Source organism: Sturnira hondurensis, unplaced genomic scaffold (assembly GCF_014824575.4).
Source record: "Sturnira hondurensis isolate 20B ecotype Veracruz unplaced genomic scaffold, ASM1482457v3 Scaffold0003801, whole genome shotgun sequence".
NCBI classification, from domain to species: Eukaryota; Metazoa; Chordata; class Mammalia; order Chiroptera; family Phyllostomidae; genus Sturnira; species Sturnira hondurensis.
The window spans coordinates 9,186,940-9,208,962 of NW_028076432.1; the positions used below are offsets into that span (position 1 = coordinate 9,186,940).

General features: G+C 36.1%; 1 protein-coding gene and 1 pseudogene across 6 annotated transcripts in view; one reads left to right on the forward strand and one right to left on the reverse strand.

Moving 5' to 3' along the window:
- NOX4 (NADPH oxidase 4) overlaps window positions 1–22,023 on the reverse strand; it is a 176,169-nt gene that overhangs the window by 76,482 nt on the left and 77,664 nt on the right. For all 6 annotated transcript variants that reach the window (XM_037042932.1, XM_037042930.1, XM_037042927.1 and 3 more), the window contains exons 9-11: window positions 11,024–11,240; window positions 8,859–9,023; window positions 8,663–8,725 (exon numbers count right to left, since the gene is read on the reverse strand). In XM_037042932.1, the coding sequence (XP_036898827.1) occupies window positions 8,663–8,725; window positions 8,859–9,023; window positions 11,024–11,240 (445 nt within the window). The remainder of the gene's footprint in view (window positions 1–8,662; window positions 8,726–8,858; window positions 9,024–11,023; window positions 11,241–22,023) is intronic.
- LOC118984769 (hsc70-interacting protein-like) lies at window positions 2,331–3,529 on the forward strand (annotated as a pseudogene).

Here is a 22,023-nt window from a genome sequence, read left to right on the forward strand (position 1 = left end):
GTGACTGGTTGAGAGATTTAAAACACAAAGCAGAAAAATGATGGCAAGTGAAGGCATGCTATGTAAAAGTACGGACAATAATAAACTCACAGCTAGACTCGCCTCTGACTCATGGAAAAATATGTGAAATTGGGTTATCCAAGCTTAAAAATAATGAATCACACAACTCAGAACACAGATGTCAGGAAAACACATGTGTACTTCTGAATTAAAATAATAAGGAAAGGATATAGAAATATTTGTGTAAACTTCAATCAATTACTACTATTTAAAAAGTAGGTTCTGCATTTCTTTAATTGAGAACCCATGAAAAATATTAATGAGCATAATTTCAGGTCTACCTCAGTTAAATACTAAGAGAAGCTATAGTTTGTAATAAGCAGTAGGTTTCATGCTTTCTTAAGTTTGGCTTTTTAAAATCATATCAGATTTATACATCTAAATTAGTTGGGGCACACTTTAATAGAAGATTTGTTTTGGTAGAAAAATCCAAATTTTGTTAACACAGAGCATAGCTGCAAAACACTTTTAAAGATCCACTAAAAGCTGAAGAAGAACATGTAAAATTCTACCCAGGTTTTCAGCCAATAAAGGTCTATCGTTCATCCTAATGGCTAGTAAACCATAAAAAGCAAATAAATCATCGGTCCCTAAATGGCTGTTTCTAAACAAGTCTGTGGCCAGAGCTTAGTCAGTTACTGCATGCAGAAGAATGAGGCCAAAAAATTCAGTTTAATCCTGTCTTGAGTCCACATTCATTATCTGAAACAACAACCATAACAAATAAAAATAGATAGCACAATAGCTATGGTAACACAGGAAGTGATAACAATAATGGAGAGACGTCAAGAAATTTTGAAATGTGCAATGGGGATGAGGTGGTGGGTAACAACTTCTAACCTGCTGAGAACTGACTATATGCCATGCACCATGATTAGCACTCGACTATATCTTGTTAACTCATATTCACAGTAACTCCATAAAGACGTTATTATTATTACCCACATTTTGTAAAGAAGCAAAGGTATACTACTTATCTCGTCCAAGGATATAGTACTAGTAAATGGAAGACCCAGACCTCCAATCCAGATTGTACAGGGCTCCAAAATCTGTGGTTTAATACTATCTCCTATCTCCCTTCTACCTCCCTGGGTCTTGTCAAACATATGTCTGCGGGTTCTGCCCTAGGAGAATGCAGGTGCAATAGCAGAAAGCAATCACAGCTTTCTAGTAAAACCAACCAAATTTATATGTTGTCCTTGTGCTGGAAAATCAATGTCAAGTATAAAAATGCTGAAGCACCTTAAGTAATTAAAACTGCAACCTTTGGGTACCTAATTAAATCAGTACTCAAAACTTAGCTTTACCTGGACTGAAATTGTGAAAATTACCGCAGTGCTTCTGTTCTTTATCTTTTGTGCTTATTTTTTCATATTCTGTTTTAAAAGCTTAATCTCCATTTTAAAAAATCAGCTAAAGTTCAAACTACTAAATGTGTGATTATTGCATATTTTATAGACTTGATAGCTCCTTACCCTGTCACAGTACATGAAAATAAGTATTAGACTTTTTCTAACAGGAAAATGTATCTGACTTTTAACTGTCCGCAGTATTTGAAGAGCTTAGTTGTGTAAACGATCCAAGACTTTCAAGTGCATATTCCTCTTGAAACCATCTTTTTATAGTTTCAGTAAAGTTCTCTCCAAAATGGTAATTCTTTTTTGTTGCTTGATTCCAACAACAAGAATGTCCAAAACAGTAGGAGTTTTAGAAATACGAATGCTCTAAACATCAATAAGTAGTGAGGCAAGAGAGAGACAGTACAGGACAGCTAACTGCACCCCTTTCACCAGGCAGATCTGTGTCTGTATGTCACTTGTGCCACTAACAGTGCAACTTTATTTAATACCTTACAGACACGTTCTTTTCTATGCAATATAGAGATAATAATACATGTCTCACAGGAATATGCATACAGTAAGAATTAAACAATATAATATTTTCAAAGTTTATGAAGGAACCTCTCAGGCACTTAATTAGTAGGGATTAGTATCTTTGACAAAAATGGGGTGTGTACACAATTTTTAGTGGGAATAGCATATGGAAAATTACTTTGTTTTTATTTAAAAGGAACCTTTAAGGGAACCAGTCTTATTCAACACAGTACTGGAAGTCCTAGCCACAGCAATTAGACAAGAAAAATAAATAAAAGCCATCCAAATTGGAAAGGAGAAAACAAAACTGCCTTTATTCACAGATGACATGATAGCATACACAGAAAGACCTTATATCCCCTTCCACACAGTCTCACTAAGTAAGCAAATTTAGCCATGCCTGCCACGTCCTGCCACTTACTGGTCATAGTTCCCTGCAAAGTGAGCAAGTTTCGGACCTTCGTGAACATGTATAAGCAGGATCTGAGGAAATGCATTTCCTGAAGGAATGCACAGAGAGCACAGGAGGTAAAATACCACCTACTACTCACAAAACCAAATCAGAAGAAAATAAGGAAGAAGAAACAGATAGTAGGAAGGTGGAGGAAGACATGAAGACAGATGAATCATCAAGTGAAGAAAGATGTAGAAACTGACAAAGGGTGTGATTGAAGCAGACACTGGTGCCCCTGAAAAAAATGGGAGATGAAAATGTAGAGATAACTGAGGAGATGATGGATCAGGCAAATGATAAAAAAGTAGCAGCCACTGATGCCCTAAATGATGGTGAACTACAGAAAGCCACCGACTTGTTCACAGATGCCATCAAGCCGAATCCTCCCTTGATCATTCTGTATGCCAAGAAAGCCAATGTCTTCATCTAATTACAGAAGCCAAATACTGCCATCTGGGACTGAGACAGAACTATTGAAATAAATCCTGATTCAATTCAGTTTCATAAATGAGGAGGGAGAGCACATGGACTTCTGGACCACTGGAAAGAAGCAGCCCATGATCTTGCCCTTGCATGTAAATTAGATTATGATGAAATCCTAATGCCATGCTGAAAGAAGTTCAACCAAGGGCACAGAAAATTGCAGAACATCAGAGAACATATGAGCAGAAATGTGAAGAGCGAGAGAACAAGGAATGCAAAGGGTTAAGAAGGCTCAGGAAGAACATAAGACATTTCAGAGGGAAGAAGAAACCAGACAGCAATCTGGATCTCAGTATGGATCTTTTTCAGGTGGCTTTCCTGGAAGAATGCCTGGGCTCAATGACACCTCAATGATCCAGAGGTTCTTGTAGCCCTGAAAAATCCAGAAGTTATGGAGGCCTTCCAGGATGTGGCTCAGAACCTGGCAAATATGTCACAATATCAGAGCAACCCAAAAGTTATGAATCTAATAAGTAAATTATCAGCCAAATTTGGAAGTCAAGCATAATATCCTTCTGACAGATAAAGCCCTTGCTGAAGGAAAAGGAACCTGGGTCACCCAATGGATGTCACAATAATACAAACCAGTGTACCTCTGACCTTCTCATGAAGAAAGCCTGGGCCATTGAAGAGAATCCCTCCCCCTCGGCCCCAAATGCAGCTGTAACATTTTGCAGCATTTTGCCATTACAGTAGTCTTTCAGGTAATGTTTTCCTACTAGGAATTATAAAGTTTAAATACTTTTAAATCTTAAAGACATTTAAAAACAAATTAAAGTGGTGTTCTAAATCCTACATTTTTATTTACTAATCATCTGGGTGTTTTCCTTTGAATTATTTGAACAAAAAAAAAATACTTTAGTGGGAGAGATTTATTGCTCAGTTTGAGTGAAATAAAGAGTTATTAGTGAAGGGTAAATAACATTTAAATAGATATTCTGAGTTGAATATATGGTTACTGAGGCATTTTGATTTCTCTTTTCAAATGCTTTATTTTTTAAAAATGATTTACTTCAATAAAACTACTAGGACCAACAGTTATGTAGTAGGGCCTGGGAAGACACTTGGTAAGGCAGCAGCAATCTGACTCCACTTTAAGTAGCACATACCCTCGTGCAGGTGCATTTCAACCCTGCACTGTGGTGCAGGGATGATTTTTATAATGCTGCGGTAGAATTATAATACTGAGCTCTGTTCTTATCTGATATATAAAGTAAGTCATAAATGCTTCATATTACATCCACAAAGGGGGAAAGAAAAGAAAACCCTATAGTCTCCACCAAAGACTACTGGGCCTAATAAGTGAAGTGGGTAAAGTAGCAGGATACAAAGCCAATATTCAGAAATTGATGGCACTCTTGTATGTCAACAATGAATTATCAGAAAGAGAAACTAAGAAAAAAATCTCATTTACTGTAGCAACAAGAAAAAAAGTACTTAGGAATAAATTTAACCAAGGATGTAAAAGACCTATACTTGAAAGATTTTAGGACACTGAAGAAAGAAATTTAGGAATATACAAATAAATGGAACCATATATTGTATCCATGGATTGGAAGAATTAACATAATTAAAACGTCTGTACTGCTCAAAGCAATCTACAGATTTGATACAATCCCTGTTAAAATACCAATGATATATTTCATGGATCTAGAACAAATACTCCAAAATTTTATATGGAACCAAAAAAAGACCCTGAATAGCCACAGCAATCCTGAGAAAGATTAACAAAGTTGGAAGAATCACAATACCTGACACCAAACAATACTACAAGACAACTGTAATCAAAGCAGTCTGGTACCGGCATAAGAACAGACACACAGATCAATGGAACAGAATAGAGGGCCCAGAAATACACTTATGTCTCTATGGTCAATTAATATCTGACAAAGGGGGCATGAGCATACAATGGAATAAAGACAGTCTCTTCAATAAATGGTGTTGGGAGAAGTGGACTTTTACGCGCAAAAAAAAAAAAATGAAACTAGACCACCAACTTACACCATATACCAGAATAAACTCAAAATGAATAAAGAACTTAAATATAACTCATGATACCATAAAAGTCCCAGAGGAAAACATAGGCACAAAAATTTCAGACATCCCATGTTGCAATACTTTTGTCAATATTAGGACAAGATAAATAAAGGAAAAAATAAACAAATAGGACTACAGCAAATTAAAAAGTTTCTGCATTGCTAAAGAAACCATCATCAAAATGAAAAAGGAACTACCCATAGGGGAGAACATATTTGCCAATGATACACTGGACAAGGGTTTAATCTCCAAAATATATAAAGAACTCGTAAGACTCAACATCAGAAAGAAAACACCCCATTAAAAAAAGGACAAAGGACCTGATAGACACTTCCCTAAGGAGGATATACAGATGGCCCACAGACACATGAAAAAAATGTTCTACATCACTAGCCATGAGATACCCAAATTAAAACCGCAATGAGAGATCACCTCTAGCCTGCCCAAATGGCTATCATTAATAAATCAATAAGCAAGTACTGGTGAGGCTGTGGAAAAAAAGGGAACTTGAGAGCACTGTTGGTGGGAATGCAGACTGGTGCAGCCACTGTGGAAAACAGTATGGTTTCCTCAAAAAACTAAAAATAGAACTGCCTTTTAATCCAGTGATTCCACTGTTGGGATTATATCCTAAGAATTCTGAAACACCAATCCAAAAGAACCTATGCACTCCAATGTTCACGGCAGTGCTATTTACAATAGCCAAGTGTTCAAATGCTGGAAACAGCCCAAGGGTCTATCAGTAGATAAGTAGATTTAAAAAACTATGGTCCATTTACACAATAAAATACTATGCAGCAGAAAGAAAGAATTCCTACCTTTTTCATGACAGCATGGATGGAACTAGAGACTACTATAGAGTGAAATAAGCCAGTAGGTGAAAGACAAATACCATATGACCTCCATTATAACTGGAACCTGGTGAACAAAAGAACTAATGAGAAAAATAGAACTAGTGACATGGAAACATGGAACAAACTGATAGTTATAGAAAGAGAGGAGGGAGGAGGGAAATGGAGAAAGGAAGTGGAAGGGATTGGTCAAAGAACATCTATGAATGACTCATGGACAAGGACAATGGAAAGGTTATTAACGGTGGGAGAGAGGGGTGGGCTGGGGAGAGGAAGACAAAACGGAAAAAAATTGGGACAACGGTAATAGAATAAATAATAATTTTTTAAAGGAACCCTTAAGGGAACTAGCCAGTGAAAATGTTTAAGAAACATGCATTTTACATCTAAGTACCAAACAGAATTAATTGGACAGAACAAAGGGACAGGCAGGAAAAGTTAGTGTAATAAATAAACAAAAACCTCATTTAAATTTGAATTGCGAGAGCCGTTAGAGGGAGCCCTCACTCATCACTCATAGTGGATTACCCCAACAGGAAGAGACATAGTTTCCATCTCCAAAAGGAAGATATTTTTCTTCTTACCTACTCCTGTGTGAAGAAGTAGGATCTTCTCCTTGTCCAGCAACCACTCAGCCAGTGAAGACTGTTATAACTCAACTAATGAAAAGCCACTAAACTTCAAACACTCAGTCCCCTCCAATGGACTCTGTTTACAACAACCCTTCTGAACTTCCCTTTTCCTCTATAAAACAGTTTCTCCTTTGTTCTTTGAACTTGCAAGAGGTTCACCATTAGACTGCATGTCCCAAATTGCAGTTCTTTGTTTTTCCCAAATAAACCCAATTTCCTGGCAAACATTTGGCTCTCTGTTTAAGATCAGCAATGGTAAATTAATCAAACAGCATCATGTAAAATTTAGCTTAAAAAGGTTTTCTCTACTCAAATGTATTTCTAGACAGCAGGAAGATTTGCCTCTTTTCCCTCATATAAAAACAGAAACTTCCTTGGGGGATAGCATTAGTGAGCTGATTCTCACACTATCTGGGAAGGCTACAAACCATTTTCTAGACCCATACACAGTACATGGTACACAGATGGTCAGATAAAATGAAAAACTCCTGAATATAGAATTCCAAGCATCCAATTTCTTTGCTTCCAACCAACTCACTCCTGAACTTAAATCTTGATATAATAGAATGTTGTTATTTCTCTAGATGCCAACCTATATTTTCTTTTTTTAAAATTAAATTTACTGGGTGATATTGGTTAATACAGTTATATAGGTTTCAGGTGTACATGTCCATGATATATCATCTGTGTATTGCATTATGTGCCCACAACCCAAAGTCCAATCTTCTATCACTGTATTTTTGACCCTTCTACCCTTTATTACCCCCTCTTGTAACTACTATACCATTTTCTTCATCATTAATAAATAAATTTACTACATACAGACAGAATGCTAAATTTGGAGCAATGAAGCAATTTTTTTTCCTTTAAAGAACTGCAATTATCTATTCAAATAACTTCTACTTTTTTCTCTAACCATTTGACACTTCCTTTTTATTTATTTTATCCTTTAAATATAGATTTTTCTGGCCTAGCTCTCTTCACAAGTACATGTTCTCAAGGGCACACCAAATTTGATAGCAGTTCCAATTCTAGTGAACTTCAATCTTACACCTCAGCACTGAAGTAAAACCAGTTACTTATGTACCTCCTATCCTATAATTTCTTTAATGTTATTTGCATATATTAAGCATATATTTAAACATGTGGTTGCTGTTCTCAGCTAACTTTGTTTGAAACTGAATAAAATCTTAATCCTTATGATCAATGGGTAATATTAAATAAATTGTAAAATATTATGCAGTTATTTAAAAAATGAGACATATAAGAAATATAGTAACCTGAAAAGTTGGCCATAGTGTATTGTTGAGTGAAGGAGAATATTATAAAATAAATGATTCAGCAAACATGCCAAACGATACAGGAAAATGTCTAGAATTATATATGTCAAGCTCTAAGGGGATGGACTCACATGAACAAGTATAAAGGACACATGGCACGAACAAGTATAAAGGACACATGGACAATAACTGAGGGTGGGGGGCGGAAATGGGAGGGAGGTGGGGAGCACTGGGGGGGCAGGGCTGGGAATATAAGACAGAAAACTGTACTTGAACAAGAATTAAATAAAAATAAAAAAAACTCTAGAAAATAACTGAAAAGAAAAAAAAATTAGGAAAAGTTCCCATTTTATTTTATTTACTTGTAAATTTTACTTTTACTAAAAAAAATTGTTTACTTTTTTATAATGGCTGTGCCATTTTTATGATGCATAAAATAATGTTAACAATGTGCAAAACTGTTTGATGATTTTCCATTATTTAGCTGGGTCCTACCTACATTATTTTATTCCATTTCTTTTTCTGACTTTATTTTCTTTTTTTCTCCTCCATATATAGCATGAGTGCCAATTATACTGGACTTTTTCTTATCTAAACACTGCCTGGATTTTCTTATGCATCCATTCAGAGTACCCTCTTTTCCCTTGAATTCAGTCTCTTTCAAGAAAATCATGCACATATTATATTTTGGTACACACTTCATAAAAGGAAAAAAAGAAAATATCAAGGAAATGTTCTGCATTTTGAATAATAAAGATTTAATAAATTTTAAATACATTACTTTTTGAATCTTAAAATGGTACAAAATAATAAATAACAGTTACAAGGTTTCTGTACAGATAATTATATTTCTTTGTAAAAAAGATGGCTAACTTAAACATTATGGATATTGTGATAGCCTTGAATGACTTTTAGAATGAGGTGGAATATATATTCAACAAAGAAATACAAGCATTTCATTCTAAAAAAATCTAAAAATCAAGTCTCTTACCATTGTGAGGGTAAATGGATGGTTTTCTAATGCAGACACACTGGGACAATGTAGAATAATGTACTAAAAAGCAATAGAAAATTGTTAAATGAAAAAGAAAGAAGTTAAAATGTTCCAAAGATAGCACTAATTTGCTAATTTTCAAATGTTACATAAGAATAAAAGGTATTTTAAAAGTTACTGGACAATGACTTACCTGGCCAGGTCTGGCTTTAAAATTTTCTTTGACCATTCGAATTTCCATGACATCTGAGGGATGACTTATGACCGAGGTGATGGTGACTGGCTTATTACTCCGGATGCACCTGTAAAGTCTTTCAGCACAATACAGGCACAAAGGTCCAGAAATCCAAAGCCAAGTCTAACAGAGAATTTTTAAAATGCACTTTAAGAAATACTTGTATTGTAGGACTCTTTAGATCCTGTCTACTTGTTTATTTGATACATTAAAAATATCATAATCCATATTCTAAATAATAAAATGTAAAGGAAAATAACAGATTTTCACTGTAACTTATTCAAATAACAAGAATGTATAAAATAAAAGGTACAGTAATATCAAGACCCTCTTCTCAAACCACTGCCCCAGGCATAGCTCCCATTAACAGTTAATCATGCATATACTGTTTCATATATCCTCTGTGCACACAACGGATACGTAATGCATGTACGCAATACTTTTCTCTAAAGAGAGATCAAAAGGAACTTAAAAGCCCAAGTAAATCTGAAGATGATTTTAGCAACCATGCACCAGTCCAAGGTTTGTTAGAGAACCCTAGGTATTTTAATGCACGATGTACATGCATACTTTACATATGGCATAGACTAGGCATGCTGTGCATAACTTACATTTACATAGTAAATGGAATGCAAATACATAAAAAAGAGACTATTTAGAATCTGGAAACCATAACCATGCTGCATGTGTGCTGGAGCAACAGCCCTGACAGCCTGGGAGTGCGGTAGCCTGTTCGGCCGACCTTCTCCTCCAACTGCACACCCTACCTACTGAGGCAGCTGGGGGCCTCCAACCCAAACTTATTTTAATGGTCACTCTTTAAAACCTTTCTTATACAATTATTGCAGACCTTCCTCCTTCCCTGTAGACAAATTACACCTCTTCCTGACATTTATTTTGCCACTGTGTGTAAGAATCACAGGACAAGCTCTACAATGTGACGGCAGTTTCCCAACTTTGGGACGGTCCCTTAACCCTTGGGAATCAGGTGGCACATTAAGTAAAATGGGAGTCGCAATACTTGCTCTGCCCAACATAAAGCAGAAAAGTTTGGAAAATTGTAAAGCTTAATATAAATCTAGGGGGTTATTATTGATAATATACACAATATTAAACTCATGCCAAAGTCATCAACAATGCTACCTTTCAACTCCCCTTTCTTCTTTTTTAAATTAAATTTACTGAGGCAGCATTGGAGTATAATATTATATAACTTTCAGGTGTGCAACTTTATAACACGGCATCTGCATACTCTGTTATATGCTTACCACCTGAAGTCTAGTGTCCCTTATCGCCTTGTATCTGACTGCTTTTACTCTTTCTAATTTCCTCTTTCTTCTTCTTAAAACAGACACTCTGCATCACTCTTTCCTCTGCTTCCAGTTGGTACAAAGACCGCAGGGTATAATTCCACATGTGCACTTACTATAGCCACAAGGAAAGATTACGGTTCTTATCAAACTACTCACTGGGTATTTTGGTGCAGTTTTCTAAAACCATGCATTTTATTCCAACATCTATGTTAGTGTTCCACTACTGCCACATATTACTTTGGTAGAGTTTGCTCAGGGTATTTAATGTATTCCAGCAATAACCTCCTCATCAGAAAACAGAGGTTGACAGAAATTGCTTCAAGGAGTTATTGTGACTATTAAAAATATTCATACATTGCATTTTAGCACATGGCTTAGCAGATAATAAACAGTGAATAAGTTAACTTTACCATTTATTTTTATATTATACATAATATTTTACCATAATTATACTATACTCCAATAAATATTATTAGCTCTTTCACTATTGTGTTTATTATTCAACCTATTTTTCTCAATGGACAGGGAGAGTATCTTTGTTACCTCTCTTGTGGCAACACCAGTGCCATAGTAGGCAAAGATGACATGGTCAGTTATATTCTATAATGTCACAGGTCTTTCCCCTTGAACTGTCAGCTGCCTATAATGGAACAATAAGTAGTAACTTGCCATTGAAACATCCTAAAATCTTCTATTCTGTAAGAATGGTTGCTTTACCACCTTCAAAAACATGTATTTAAAGCAACGTTGATTCGTTGCTATGGGAATATAGATTTGGCAGAGATCCTCAAACACATAAAATTATCTGACCTGTGGAAAATTAGCTTGGAATCTGGGCTCTTCCATACAAATCTTCACAGATGTGTTCCGGGTAACCTCATCTGGATTTGAAAATCCTCCAGGAAAAGATTCATGAAAATGTTCTGAGAGATATTCGGGTAAGTGAATACTCCGGTTGTGGGTTCTATTAGGACTGATGCAGCCAGGAGGGTGGGCATCTAAATTCGTTTGATACTTCAGCAACCCTCTAAAATTAGATTAAGAAAAAAAATAAAAACAGGAAGATGAAAAAAAGGTTGAAATAGGGGACACAGTATAAGAAAACAACCTTTCTTTCTTGTTAACTTTACATAGTATGTATTCAAAAAGTGTTTCTCATATATATTACTTAAGAGCAACTGATCTCACTAGTATGTGCAATCTAATGAACAAAATAAACTCATAAACAAAATAGAAACAGAGGCACAGATACATGGAACAGACTGACAGCTGTCAGAGGGAAGGGGGGACTGAATAAAAGGTGAAAGGATTAGCCAAATTACACATACGCATAACCCACAGACACAGACAACAGTGAGGTGATGGCCAGAGGGAAGGGGGAAGGTAGGCAAAGGTGAGGGGAATGCAGATATCTGTAATAGTGTAAACAATAAAAAAAATTTTAAAGCAATTAAGAAATTCCACATTTTTAAATACATTCTTCACTACTGGACTAAACAATAAATTTTGCATATCCTCCCAACCCCAAAATCCACAAATGCATGGAAAAAAAAAACCACATGTGATCTTTTCAAGTATTTTTTTTTAATTTGACAGGCTTTATTTCAAATCTATTAAGCAATCATACAATCATACACAAGTTTTCATTTCAATAAACACTACAATAATGGGTACTTTTGCTCTATCTTCAAACACAAATGAAAAGGTAAAAAAAAAATCATATTTGATTCAGCTAAGGCAATCAAAGGGGCCTTGATGGTTTACAGAGAAATGTTAAACAAATATAATAACAGGGACCAGAAGCTTGCATCTCTCATGGTCTGAAAACAATACAAAGCAATCAGACCATAAATTCGTTTGCTTTTCAATTTCTCCATAAACAAGATCACATAAAAAGCTCAAGATAATACATTAGGTAGGGGAGTCTAAAACCCTAAAATCCCATTCTGATTGTTCCATATTATCTGACATTTTAAGATAAGCCTTTCAACTTTCTGTGTTCTATATTTCTTGTCAATAAGGAATAAAGATCTACCTCCTGGAGACAGTGCCTTAAAAGATAGATTGTACAAAACATTTTTCTGCATAAGTAGAAAAGAGTAAGATTTTGAAAAGCCCTGATAATTTTTCAGTATGTTTCATTTTTTATAGACATTAAAATTTTTATTTCTAAAATTATTTTTCCTGATTGACAAGTATATATTTTTAAATTACCCTTCCTGCTTCCAATTAATTTTAGTGCATTAACAAAGTATATTTTAAACACATTATGGTTATAATGATTTTACAAAGATAATATTTTAAAACAACAAAACTATAACATGAAAACTATGATACTAAATAGATGCACACATGAAAGTCAGAAAAGCAGAGCTAGGACAGTCATGGTCAAGTGCATCATCTATTCAACCTGACTATTCTCCTTCTCTCCCTTTTTACTTATATTCACTTCCCTTTCTCTCTTCTTTTTATTTTACTTCTTTCCTTACAACTGACTAGTCACAATGAAGTCATTTGCAAACAGTACATGTCAGGAGCATCTGTGTAGTGGGCTATATTTCACAATACTCATGAGAAGATACACACACACAATTTTTAAAGTAATGCAGCAGATATAACCTAGGTACAGAATAAATTAATGTGTATTATACAAAAGTGAGCCAAGTACATAATCTTTCATAGAGTTCTAGTCATATAATGCAATTGTCGAGGCATTATACTTGGAACTCATTCATTTGATTCAGCTTCCATTGCAAGTAACAGTAATTTACGCAAGCCTGTTGCTCCCATTGATCCTCCTGAGGGTGGCGGCTGACAGGTGGGTAGGCCAAAAATCTCTGGCATCGATTCCACTGGGCAGAAGTTGAACAAACATTGGCATAATGTTCTTGGCACTATTCTATGTGGTTTTACAAAGTTCAAAAAGGAGTCAAATCTGGCCCCTAACCTTCCACAAACTTAAAATCTAGTGGAAGCTATCTCGAGAGACACTGAATATAAGTTAGACCACAGATAGCAATGGGAATAGAGTGGTTTAGTAATAGCCTATTAGTGTATGGTAGACACTAGGCTAATACAGAGCGGTCTACATTTCACACTTCACATTTTCCTCACAACAACTCCATGAAGTAGGAACCATTACTCCCACCTCAAAATCGGTATACTATTTTACTAAGTAATACCCCAGGGTCACACAGCTGCTAAAGTGGCAGACCCAAGATCCAAACCCAGGTCTGACTCAAATTCTGGGTCCTTTACTTTCCATTATATAGCACATTAGCTCATTAGACCTTAACAACACACCTATTAAAAAGGTAAAGATGGGAAATATTAATATGCATTAAGAATGTCACGATTTTTAAAAAAACATCTCTTTCTCACTTAAACTTCTAAAGAAAATAATCATACAAGGTAAATGTATTTATTCCCATCACACAGATGAAATACCAAAGGCTTTGTTTGGGTAGGAGATTAACTAAGTAGCAGTCATAATGTGGAATTCAGAAAGCTCATGTCCCTAAATCCAAAAACCTATATAATTCAAAGCAAATCTGTTGGTTAAAGAAGTATTAAAAGTCAAGGAAAAGGGTTCAAATGAACAAAACCCTGGAAATAAGATCTGACTCTGTGTGTGTGTGTGTGTGTGTGTGTGTGTGTGTTGGAAGGGGGCTAATTAACACCGTGCAAAGGAATGTTAGCTATTCCGCCTCCGAAGTCTTAGCAGTGCTCAGGTGAACACACCCCATGTGCTAGCAGTCCATAGAATACTCAGTGTTGTCACTGTCCACTACAGATCTTCAGGCTAGCTCAGTCAAATAAACAGTGTTGCTGTTCTTGGCACAGAAAGTGGCATATAATATTCTAGAATCCCTTTTAATTTTGAAAGGCATGTTATTTTAAGCTACTCTCAAAGCAAACTGCATACACTACCTCTGTCTTAAAGCCCCATTAAAGTGTTTGAATTCTTTATCTCAGTTTGTCACGACAGCCACCAAAGAAACTTGTAAGGGAGAACAGGTCTACAGAGAGACAATGGCATCAAACAAAAACCTCATTCATGAAGAAAACAACTCAAGTAGAAATCTCGAGTCATTGGGGTAAGTGAGGCGGTAAAGATGGGTTCACAAGGAGGACACTGCCAAATTTTGAACTCAGTATTGAGAGGGCAGGTACTGGGTGTGCCAAACAGGTGCTTGATGCTTCAATGCCTATTTTCATAAACTTGACAACGAATCTGTATGGTAAAGATCAGTGCCTCCATGTTTGACTGAGCGAAAATTTTTGGAACCCTTGCCTTCAAGAAGCTTACAATTTTTTAGACATATTTCTTGCACATAGGAAACCTTCAAGGCATTTCTGGTGAATAGACTTTAAAAGCAAATGATAACCACATAATTTGTTTAAACATATCAGTATATCTAACAGTTAAAATGTAGGGAATATTTTTGCCTATGTGTATTGTATCTTTCAAAATTAACTGACATATAATCTGAAAGCAGAAAACAGGAAAAAAAGGTGTTACTGGATGGTGAACTGAGTCTTGTCAAGTAAAGGCAGCGATTCAATTGGTGATCAGAAAAGGAGGCCCCTAGAGCATGGGAGAATGGAAATGCTTATTGCTCTTTTTTTTTTTTTGGTTACAGCATATTATGTTCCAAAGAAGAGATTTTGAAGTCTCTTTGGAATGTCCACTGTTCTAACATGAGAAATCAAAGATTTTACGGTGTATCAAAATATAAGGTTGTAGATACCATTGTTTTTGAATGCACAGATTTCAAGATGTGTTTTCAACACTCAATAGTGTTTCAAAAAACAGGTGTTTCTTTTTGCCTTGAAGAGACATTACAGCTATACTATCATTTTTTTAATGACTGGCCGTAACAAAGTCATAAAAATATAGTACACAGAATATAAAAAATATGTTTTGGCAAGGTTAAATATTACTGTAAAAAATACCAACCTTGTTAAAAGAATAACAAAATCATCCCTACTTTAATGGCATATATACATTTCTTGTAAATGTTGTGTCACTCATGCTACTTTTATGTTTGTGGTGATTTTAATCATTCCATAAAGTGAAGGAAAAACTCCTCATCCCATGAGGAACCTACTTTTTTCCTAGTGTTCTATAACACACAAATTGTTTCTACTCTTTACAGAAAAAAAGATACCTTGTTTCTCAAAGTTCTTTTCACTTTGTTTCAAGTACAAAAAAAAAGAGCTTAAGAATATACACTCAAATTCGATATTTCAAAACCCAGTGGCATTCACTGGATTCTGTACTCCACTAGAATATACACTATTTACAGTCAAAAATATGTCCTGTGCCTCTGCTATTTTTCTCGTGCCTAGAACCGTGCCTATAATGGTTCAGTGAACAGTCATTGAATGAATTAGTGAATGACTGAAAGTGTATATAAACTTTTTGTGGTAGTTGTTGATGAAATACATGATTGAGGAGTCCCTGGTTTTAACAAACAAAGAATGAGTTTGAATCGTATTCTAACTTCAAACAAGATGTCTAGATTTTGCAAATGGTGTTTAGAAAATTAAATCATGTATGTACATTCACCATTGTAGGAAACAGCATTAAATCAGTCTGCAACTTACATCATCTGTCTTCACCTTCCAATACTGCCAAATCCAATCTGAGATTTTAGCCCTGAACTTGACCCTGAGCCAATTCTAACTTAAGCAGACAAGTTTTCAAGAGAGGCAGTCCTTCCTATTAGCAGCGGCTGGAAGGAGAGTGCTTCTCTAAGCTAGGGATTTAATGTTCCTTGAAAAAGCCCTAATCATCTGGGCACCCATCAAAACAAAGTCCTTACCCTCACCCCCACTTTGTCTGCTCTAGCCAGGTGCTGGCGGCAGCATTCTTTCCTGGGCTCCTGCTGCTCACACCTGAGTGTACTTGCATCCTGCAGCTTCATTTGAGCCATGTGTCCAGCCCCTACTGCTGGCACTGCCCAAGGTACGGGACTGGACAGCACATACAGAGCCCGCAACATGGGTGGGTGACCTGTGCGGTCTGACGAGACCCTGCTCTTAGAAAGTCCCTGTGATGGGTTCACTGTTTTGTTGTCACTACCTTAAAATACTTAATCATTTTTGATCAAGGGGTCCCATATTTTTATTTGGCATGGACCTCTGCCAGTTAAGCAGCCTGCTACAGACACTTCACTGCCAGCAAAACTACACCTTGGAGTATAAGAGCATAGGCTCAAGACATGAAAACCTTCCCCAAATGTGTGAATTAAAATAAACCATTTCACTAAGTTTCCTCAGATGGAAAAGAGAGTTAGTACCTGTTACCCTTTAATTTATTGTTACATAAAAATAAGGGTTCTCTTGAAAAGAAAAAATATGTAAGCATCAGTATTTCTTAGCATTTCCCCTGCTTTCAAGCTTTATTAAAATGGCAGTGAGAGATAAAACACTAATGTACTAAAAGCATTTCTTAAAATAAATGTAGCCCCTGTTCCTTCTCCTTCCTGCATAACTTTCTCATCCTGTACTTCCAGCCAGAACCACTCGTTATTATAAATAAGGTCCCAAGAGAAAGCTTGAGGTTTAAATTATGTAAAAAAAATATTTGGTCTGAGGCTATTGCTATCTAAAATGGGAATAAAGTAAACTCACAGTTCAGAAAATTAAAATTCATTTGGAAATGTAGCTTACAGTATAAAAGAACTTATGTGCATGAAAACGTTTGTACTCCTCTCTCTATACAGTCAGTGTCCTTAAAAGAGAAAATACCATATGAACTCAATTCCCACCCCACCCAGCTTTCAGAATAAACTGTCAGCAAAAATAAATCATTTTTACATAAAAATAAATCCTACAATTGGGAAATTATAAGAGGGAAATATATATGTCTTATAGGTCATAGTTTTAGAACATTGTAGTTATTAATATATGGGAAATATGTAAATACTATTATGTGAGGGGATTTGGATTTTATATAAGAAGATAATTCCTCAGGAATTTTATTCCTTCTAGATATTTAAGTGAAATATTTTAAAAACCAAAAAGTGAAGGAAAACAAATAAAGAGAAATGATTTTTTCCTTCCATGCCCCAAAGAATTTTTTCTCATAAAAGTATACAAAAATCCCCAACAACAATGTGCCGGCCTGTCACACAGCCCAAACAGCCGAGACGCTAACAGCTACCTCCTCTAGTACAGGTGTGGTTACACCAGTTTCCACAATGACCTATTACCTAGATAACCAAGAGCAAGTAAGTGACTCCCAAAATGGGAATCCGAGTTACACTGAAACAAATATACAAATTAATTTTTATCACTACCTGCAATAAAAATTGAAGGAAAATGGAAGGGCATAAAAGGACAACACATTCCCAGTTAAAAGCAAATTAATATAACTGCACTCAGTCCAGCAAATAGTGATGATTTTTGAAAGGGATTCCGTTGATAAAGACAAGCGAAATATTCCTACCCTCGAAAACACTTCAGTTCACTCTGATGTATTTTCTCTTTCGTGCTGGAACAGCCATGGAATGGAGGTAGGCAGAAGAGAACACTGGAATTTTCCACAATTCAAGTACAACTTCAGTTATAACCTGACTTTTCCCCTTTTACCTAGTGTTTTATATAGTGTATTATATTCTGTACTTCTGGATACATGGTGTGAATTTATCTTCCTCCTGGACATTTTTCAAGAAGTATAAATGTAGGTTCTTTTTCTCTTTTTTTTCTATGCAATTCCCATTCTTATTCCTATTTTATGTTGGTAGCGGTGGCAAGCACCCCTCTGAGGCTTGGTAACAGACTTAATTTAAAAGGTGTGGAAATCTCTTCTCTAAATGAAGAGCGACAAAGATACAGCATGTAAATAAAGAATACTGATGAGTGTCTTTTCCATCAGGCTGGTGTGGCTCAGTGGATTGAGTACAAGCTTGTGAACCAAAGCATCACTGGTTTGATTCCCAGTCAGGGCACATGCCTGGGTTGCAGGCCATATCCTCAGTATGGGGTGTGCTAGAGGCAACCATACATTGATGTTTCTCTCCCTCTTTTTCTCCCTCCCTTTGCCATCTCTCTAAAATAAATAAATAAAATATTTTTTTAAAAAAGAGTGTCTTTTCCACTGTATTTTTATTGGCTCTAGTCTAGAACCTAGCTTTTTAATTGTTATTTCCAAATTATGTGGACAAATTTTGGAGATTAAAAATACCACATAAATATAATTTTACTATTAGGTTTATTAATACATTTTTATAATTTATTAGATTATTATAAAGATGTTTATTATGTGCCATAATGAGGTTGTACATTTTAAGAAACAGTTATAAAGCAGTGTCAAAAAGAGATCATTTTCTTCTGTTTTCTTGGAGAACAAAATCGCAGAATCTCTATAACTTGTAACAAAATTGAATTACTTATTCAAAACACACAAGCATTCATACAGACATACTCACCAACTTATACAGATAAATTGGAATAATATCCTAGATCTCCACACGACATCAATATATTTCATTTGTAAACAAGGGCACCTTCTGAACCATGAGTAATTTAATAATTCAAGAAAACAGTAGAATTAAGTGCTTAGATTTCGAGGTCAGACTATTGGTTCAATCCCAAGCCCTGTCAGCTACTAACCAGGTGGTCTTGGCAGTCATATTTTTTAATAATTTTTTAAAATTTTTCGATCATAGTTCACATTTCATACCATTCTGCATCAGTTTTAGAGGTACCGCAAAGTTTGCAGAAAACCATGCACTTCAGAGAGTGGTCCCCACACTGCCTCAAGCACGCACCTAGCTCCATACATATTTATCTTGGTATTATTGACTGTATGCCCTATGCTACAACCCACGTGTCTGTGGCTAATCTGTAACTACCTATCAGTACTGCTCAATCCCTTCAACTTTTTCACCTATCCTCAGAAACCCCCTCCTCCTGACAGCTGTCAGCCTGTTCTTTGTGTCTAATTTAATCTCCTGTGCTTCATACTCTCATCTCTAAAATGAGGACAACAGCATTTACCTCATAGTGCTATATTTAATTTTTTAAAAAGTGTGTGTACAGAAAGTGCCAAGAAAAGTGCCTGTAACATATTAAGTATTATGTAAACTTTGGAAATTATTATAAATAGTATCATTATTATCCCCTAAAATGGTGGTGCAGTGCAATTTCTAAGTCCATATCTGTATTTGTCCACTAAGTTCCCTTTACAGTTCTCCTTCATGTGAGGATAAAATTGTCTCAGTAGTTCTGATTTTTCCCACAAACCCATTGTTTTTAACTCTGTATAAAACTTCAGCAGGAGAAATATGTAAATGTATTATTTTAACAGTCTAGTGAAAAATCCAGCTTTAAGAGGCTTCATTCAGTTCAATTATTTTTAATTTCTTTTGAGCCATACACAGCTTTGGGAATCATTGAGATAATGTATCCCGGTCACTCATAGATATACATTTCAGAAATCCATGAGACCTACAGATTATGAATCCAAATTGAGTACAGGTTATTGAAGAAGTGGGACTTTTTTGAAGAAATAATGGGCATAAAATTTACAATAATTATGTCAGACCCATCAGAAATTAAGCATCTAGAAAACATTTGCAACAAATCATCTTTAAGTGATGGAAAATATACAAAAGATTTAACTATAGTTGCAGGCACACAAATCCTCAACCTTCCACCCACCTTGCAGAGCACATACAATTACAATCTCTAAAGTAGGACACAGCCAGGCAAATCTACTGTGGTTATCACTTTAAGGTTCTGGCATCCCATACAGCCATGGAGAATATTTGAGGTAAGGTCTCCCTTTGTAAATCTGGCTCTAGGCCTACTGAGAAGCAGTCCACCAGCCTCCCTAGGGCTCTCCTGTGTGCCTAGGAATAGGGAGAATAACCATGGCTACAGGGTTACCCACACTCACAGCTCAATTACTAATGGCATGCCTTTTCATTTTCAGAAGTATCTGCTTTGCACAACAAATTATATAGCCCCTTAAAATCAAGAGTCAAGGGAAAGAAAACAGAAAATAAACTTTTCTCCCTCAGTGCTAAAACAGAATTTGCTTAGCATACAACCTCTAGGCCTTCCTTTACCTGGGCTTCCTTCATCAAGTTTCCATCTGACATTCTAGTATGAGCAGGTGCCTCTCCCTAGCGGGAAGATCACACAAGTCTTTCCTGCCTCGTCATTGTGGGTAAAAAGAGCCCTCAATGCAAATGGCTTCTAAAAGAGAAGATATTTGGGAATCAGCAACTTCTAACACTTAATTATATTTCATAAGCATCTCTGTCCTCCAATAGCATATTCTTAATTTCCTCCTCCTAGGCGCAAAGTGGAGAGAGGATAAGCCAGTACAATAAGCCTACCCTCATAAATATTGATCTAACCCTGGTTAACTCTTGAGGCCAAATTCCTATGAAGCTGGCAGTGACTCAGGTTCATTAATGTGGACAAAGGCTGCCCATTGTGTTCGCCTGGCTTTGTAAATAAGCTTTTAGGAACGTGCACATAGAAAACCATTCCTTTAAAATTCCCTAGACAAAGTGAGTCGAGTAGAATATAAATCATGCTCTAAAATAAACTCTTGCCAGCAAGTAGTCCCAAACGCCAGAGAGTTCAGTTTAAAAGAATAATCCAAGCGATCATTTATAGAATAGTCTGAGAAGCCCAGCAGACCTGGCACAAAAAATTATTTACACTATTAATTGGCTCTTCTTGCCATTCATACATTGGAGAAGGACCTTCCGTTTCCCCTTCTCAGAATTATCACATTCTAATTCCTCCTTTGCGAAAATATAAAGATCAAATGCAATTACTCCCCACACAACACTCCAGAGCTAAAATCAGTGGGAGTGGTGACCATGGCAAGACTGAGAGGTAAGGGAGCCAAATGTCATTACACTGCATTACCCCCACTGCCTCCGAAAGAAGCAGGGTGGGGCTCTGGAGGCTGAGGCTCTGTGACCTTCCTAATCGCTTTTCCCTCCAAAACCCTTTTTACCAGTAAGTGAGAATAGTGATATAACTCCTCCTGGTGAGATTTTTCAAATGAAGATGAAAAAAGAAACATACAGTTACATTCATCTCTGGAAAGAGGAAACAATGTTGGCCCTGCTCCCCAGTCCAGATATCTTATGAACTGAAATATCTTTAATACAGAAGAACACAAACAGCAACCTCCCAGAAAGATGCATTCGAAATTAGGAGAAAAATGTCCTAGGGAGAAGGCTGCCTCGCAAGTCCCAAGGTAAACCTTTATTGTCAAAATCAACTAAATTTGAGACCTAACAATGCTATATAAAAACTGTTGCTCTTTCAAATAATAGTTTTTTTTTCTTTTTTAAGTTGAATATATTGGAACAACATTGGTAAACAACACTACATAGGTTTCAGGCATACGATTCTATAGTACATCATCTGTATATTGTATTCTGTGTTCACCACCCCAAGTCAAATCTCCTTCCATCAACATTTATCCGACCTATATCCTCTCCTACCTCCCCCAACCCTTTCCCTCTGGATATAACCATACAGTTGTCTATGTCTGTGAGGGGTTTTTAGGGAGGAGAGGGGTTTCCGCTTAATCACTTCAACTTTTTTGTCCAGCCTTGCAACAGGCCCTGATCTCTGATAGCTCTCAGCCCATTCTCTGTATCTCTGAGTCTTTTTCTATTTTGTTCATTAGATTTCACATGAGTGAAATAATCTATTTGTTTTACTCTGACTGGTTTATTTCACTTAGCGTAATACTCTCCAGGTCCATGCTTCACAGAGGTTAAGATTCCCTTCTTTTTATGGCTGAGTTGTATTCCATTGTGGAA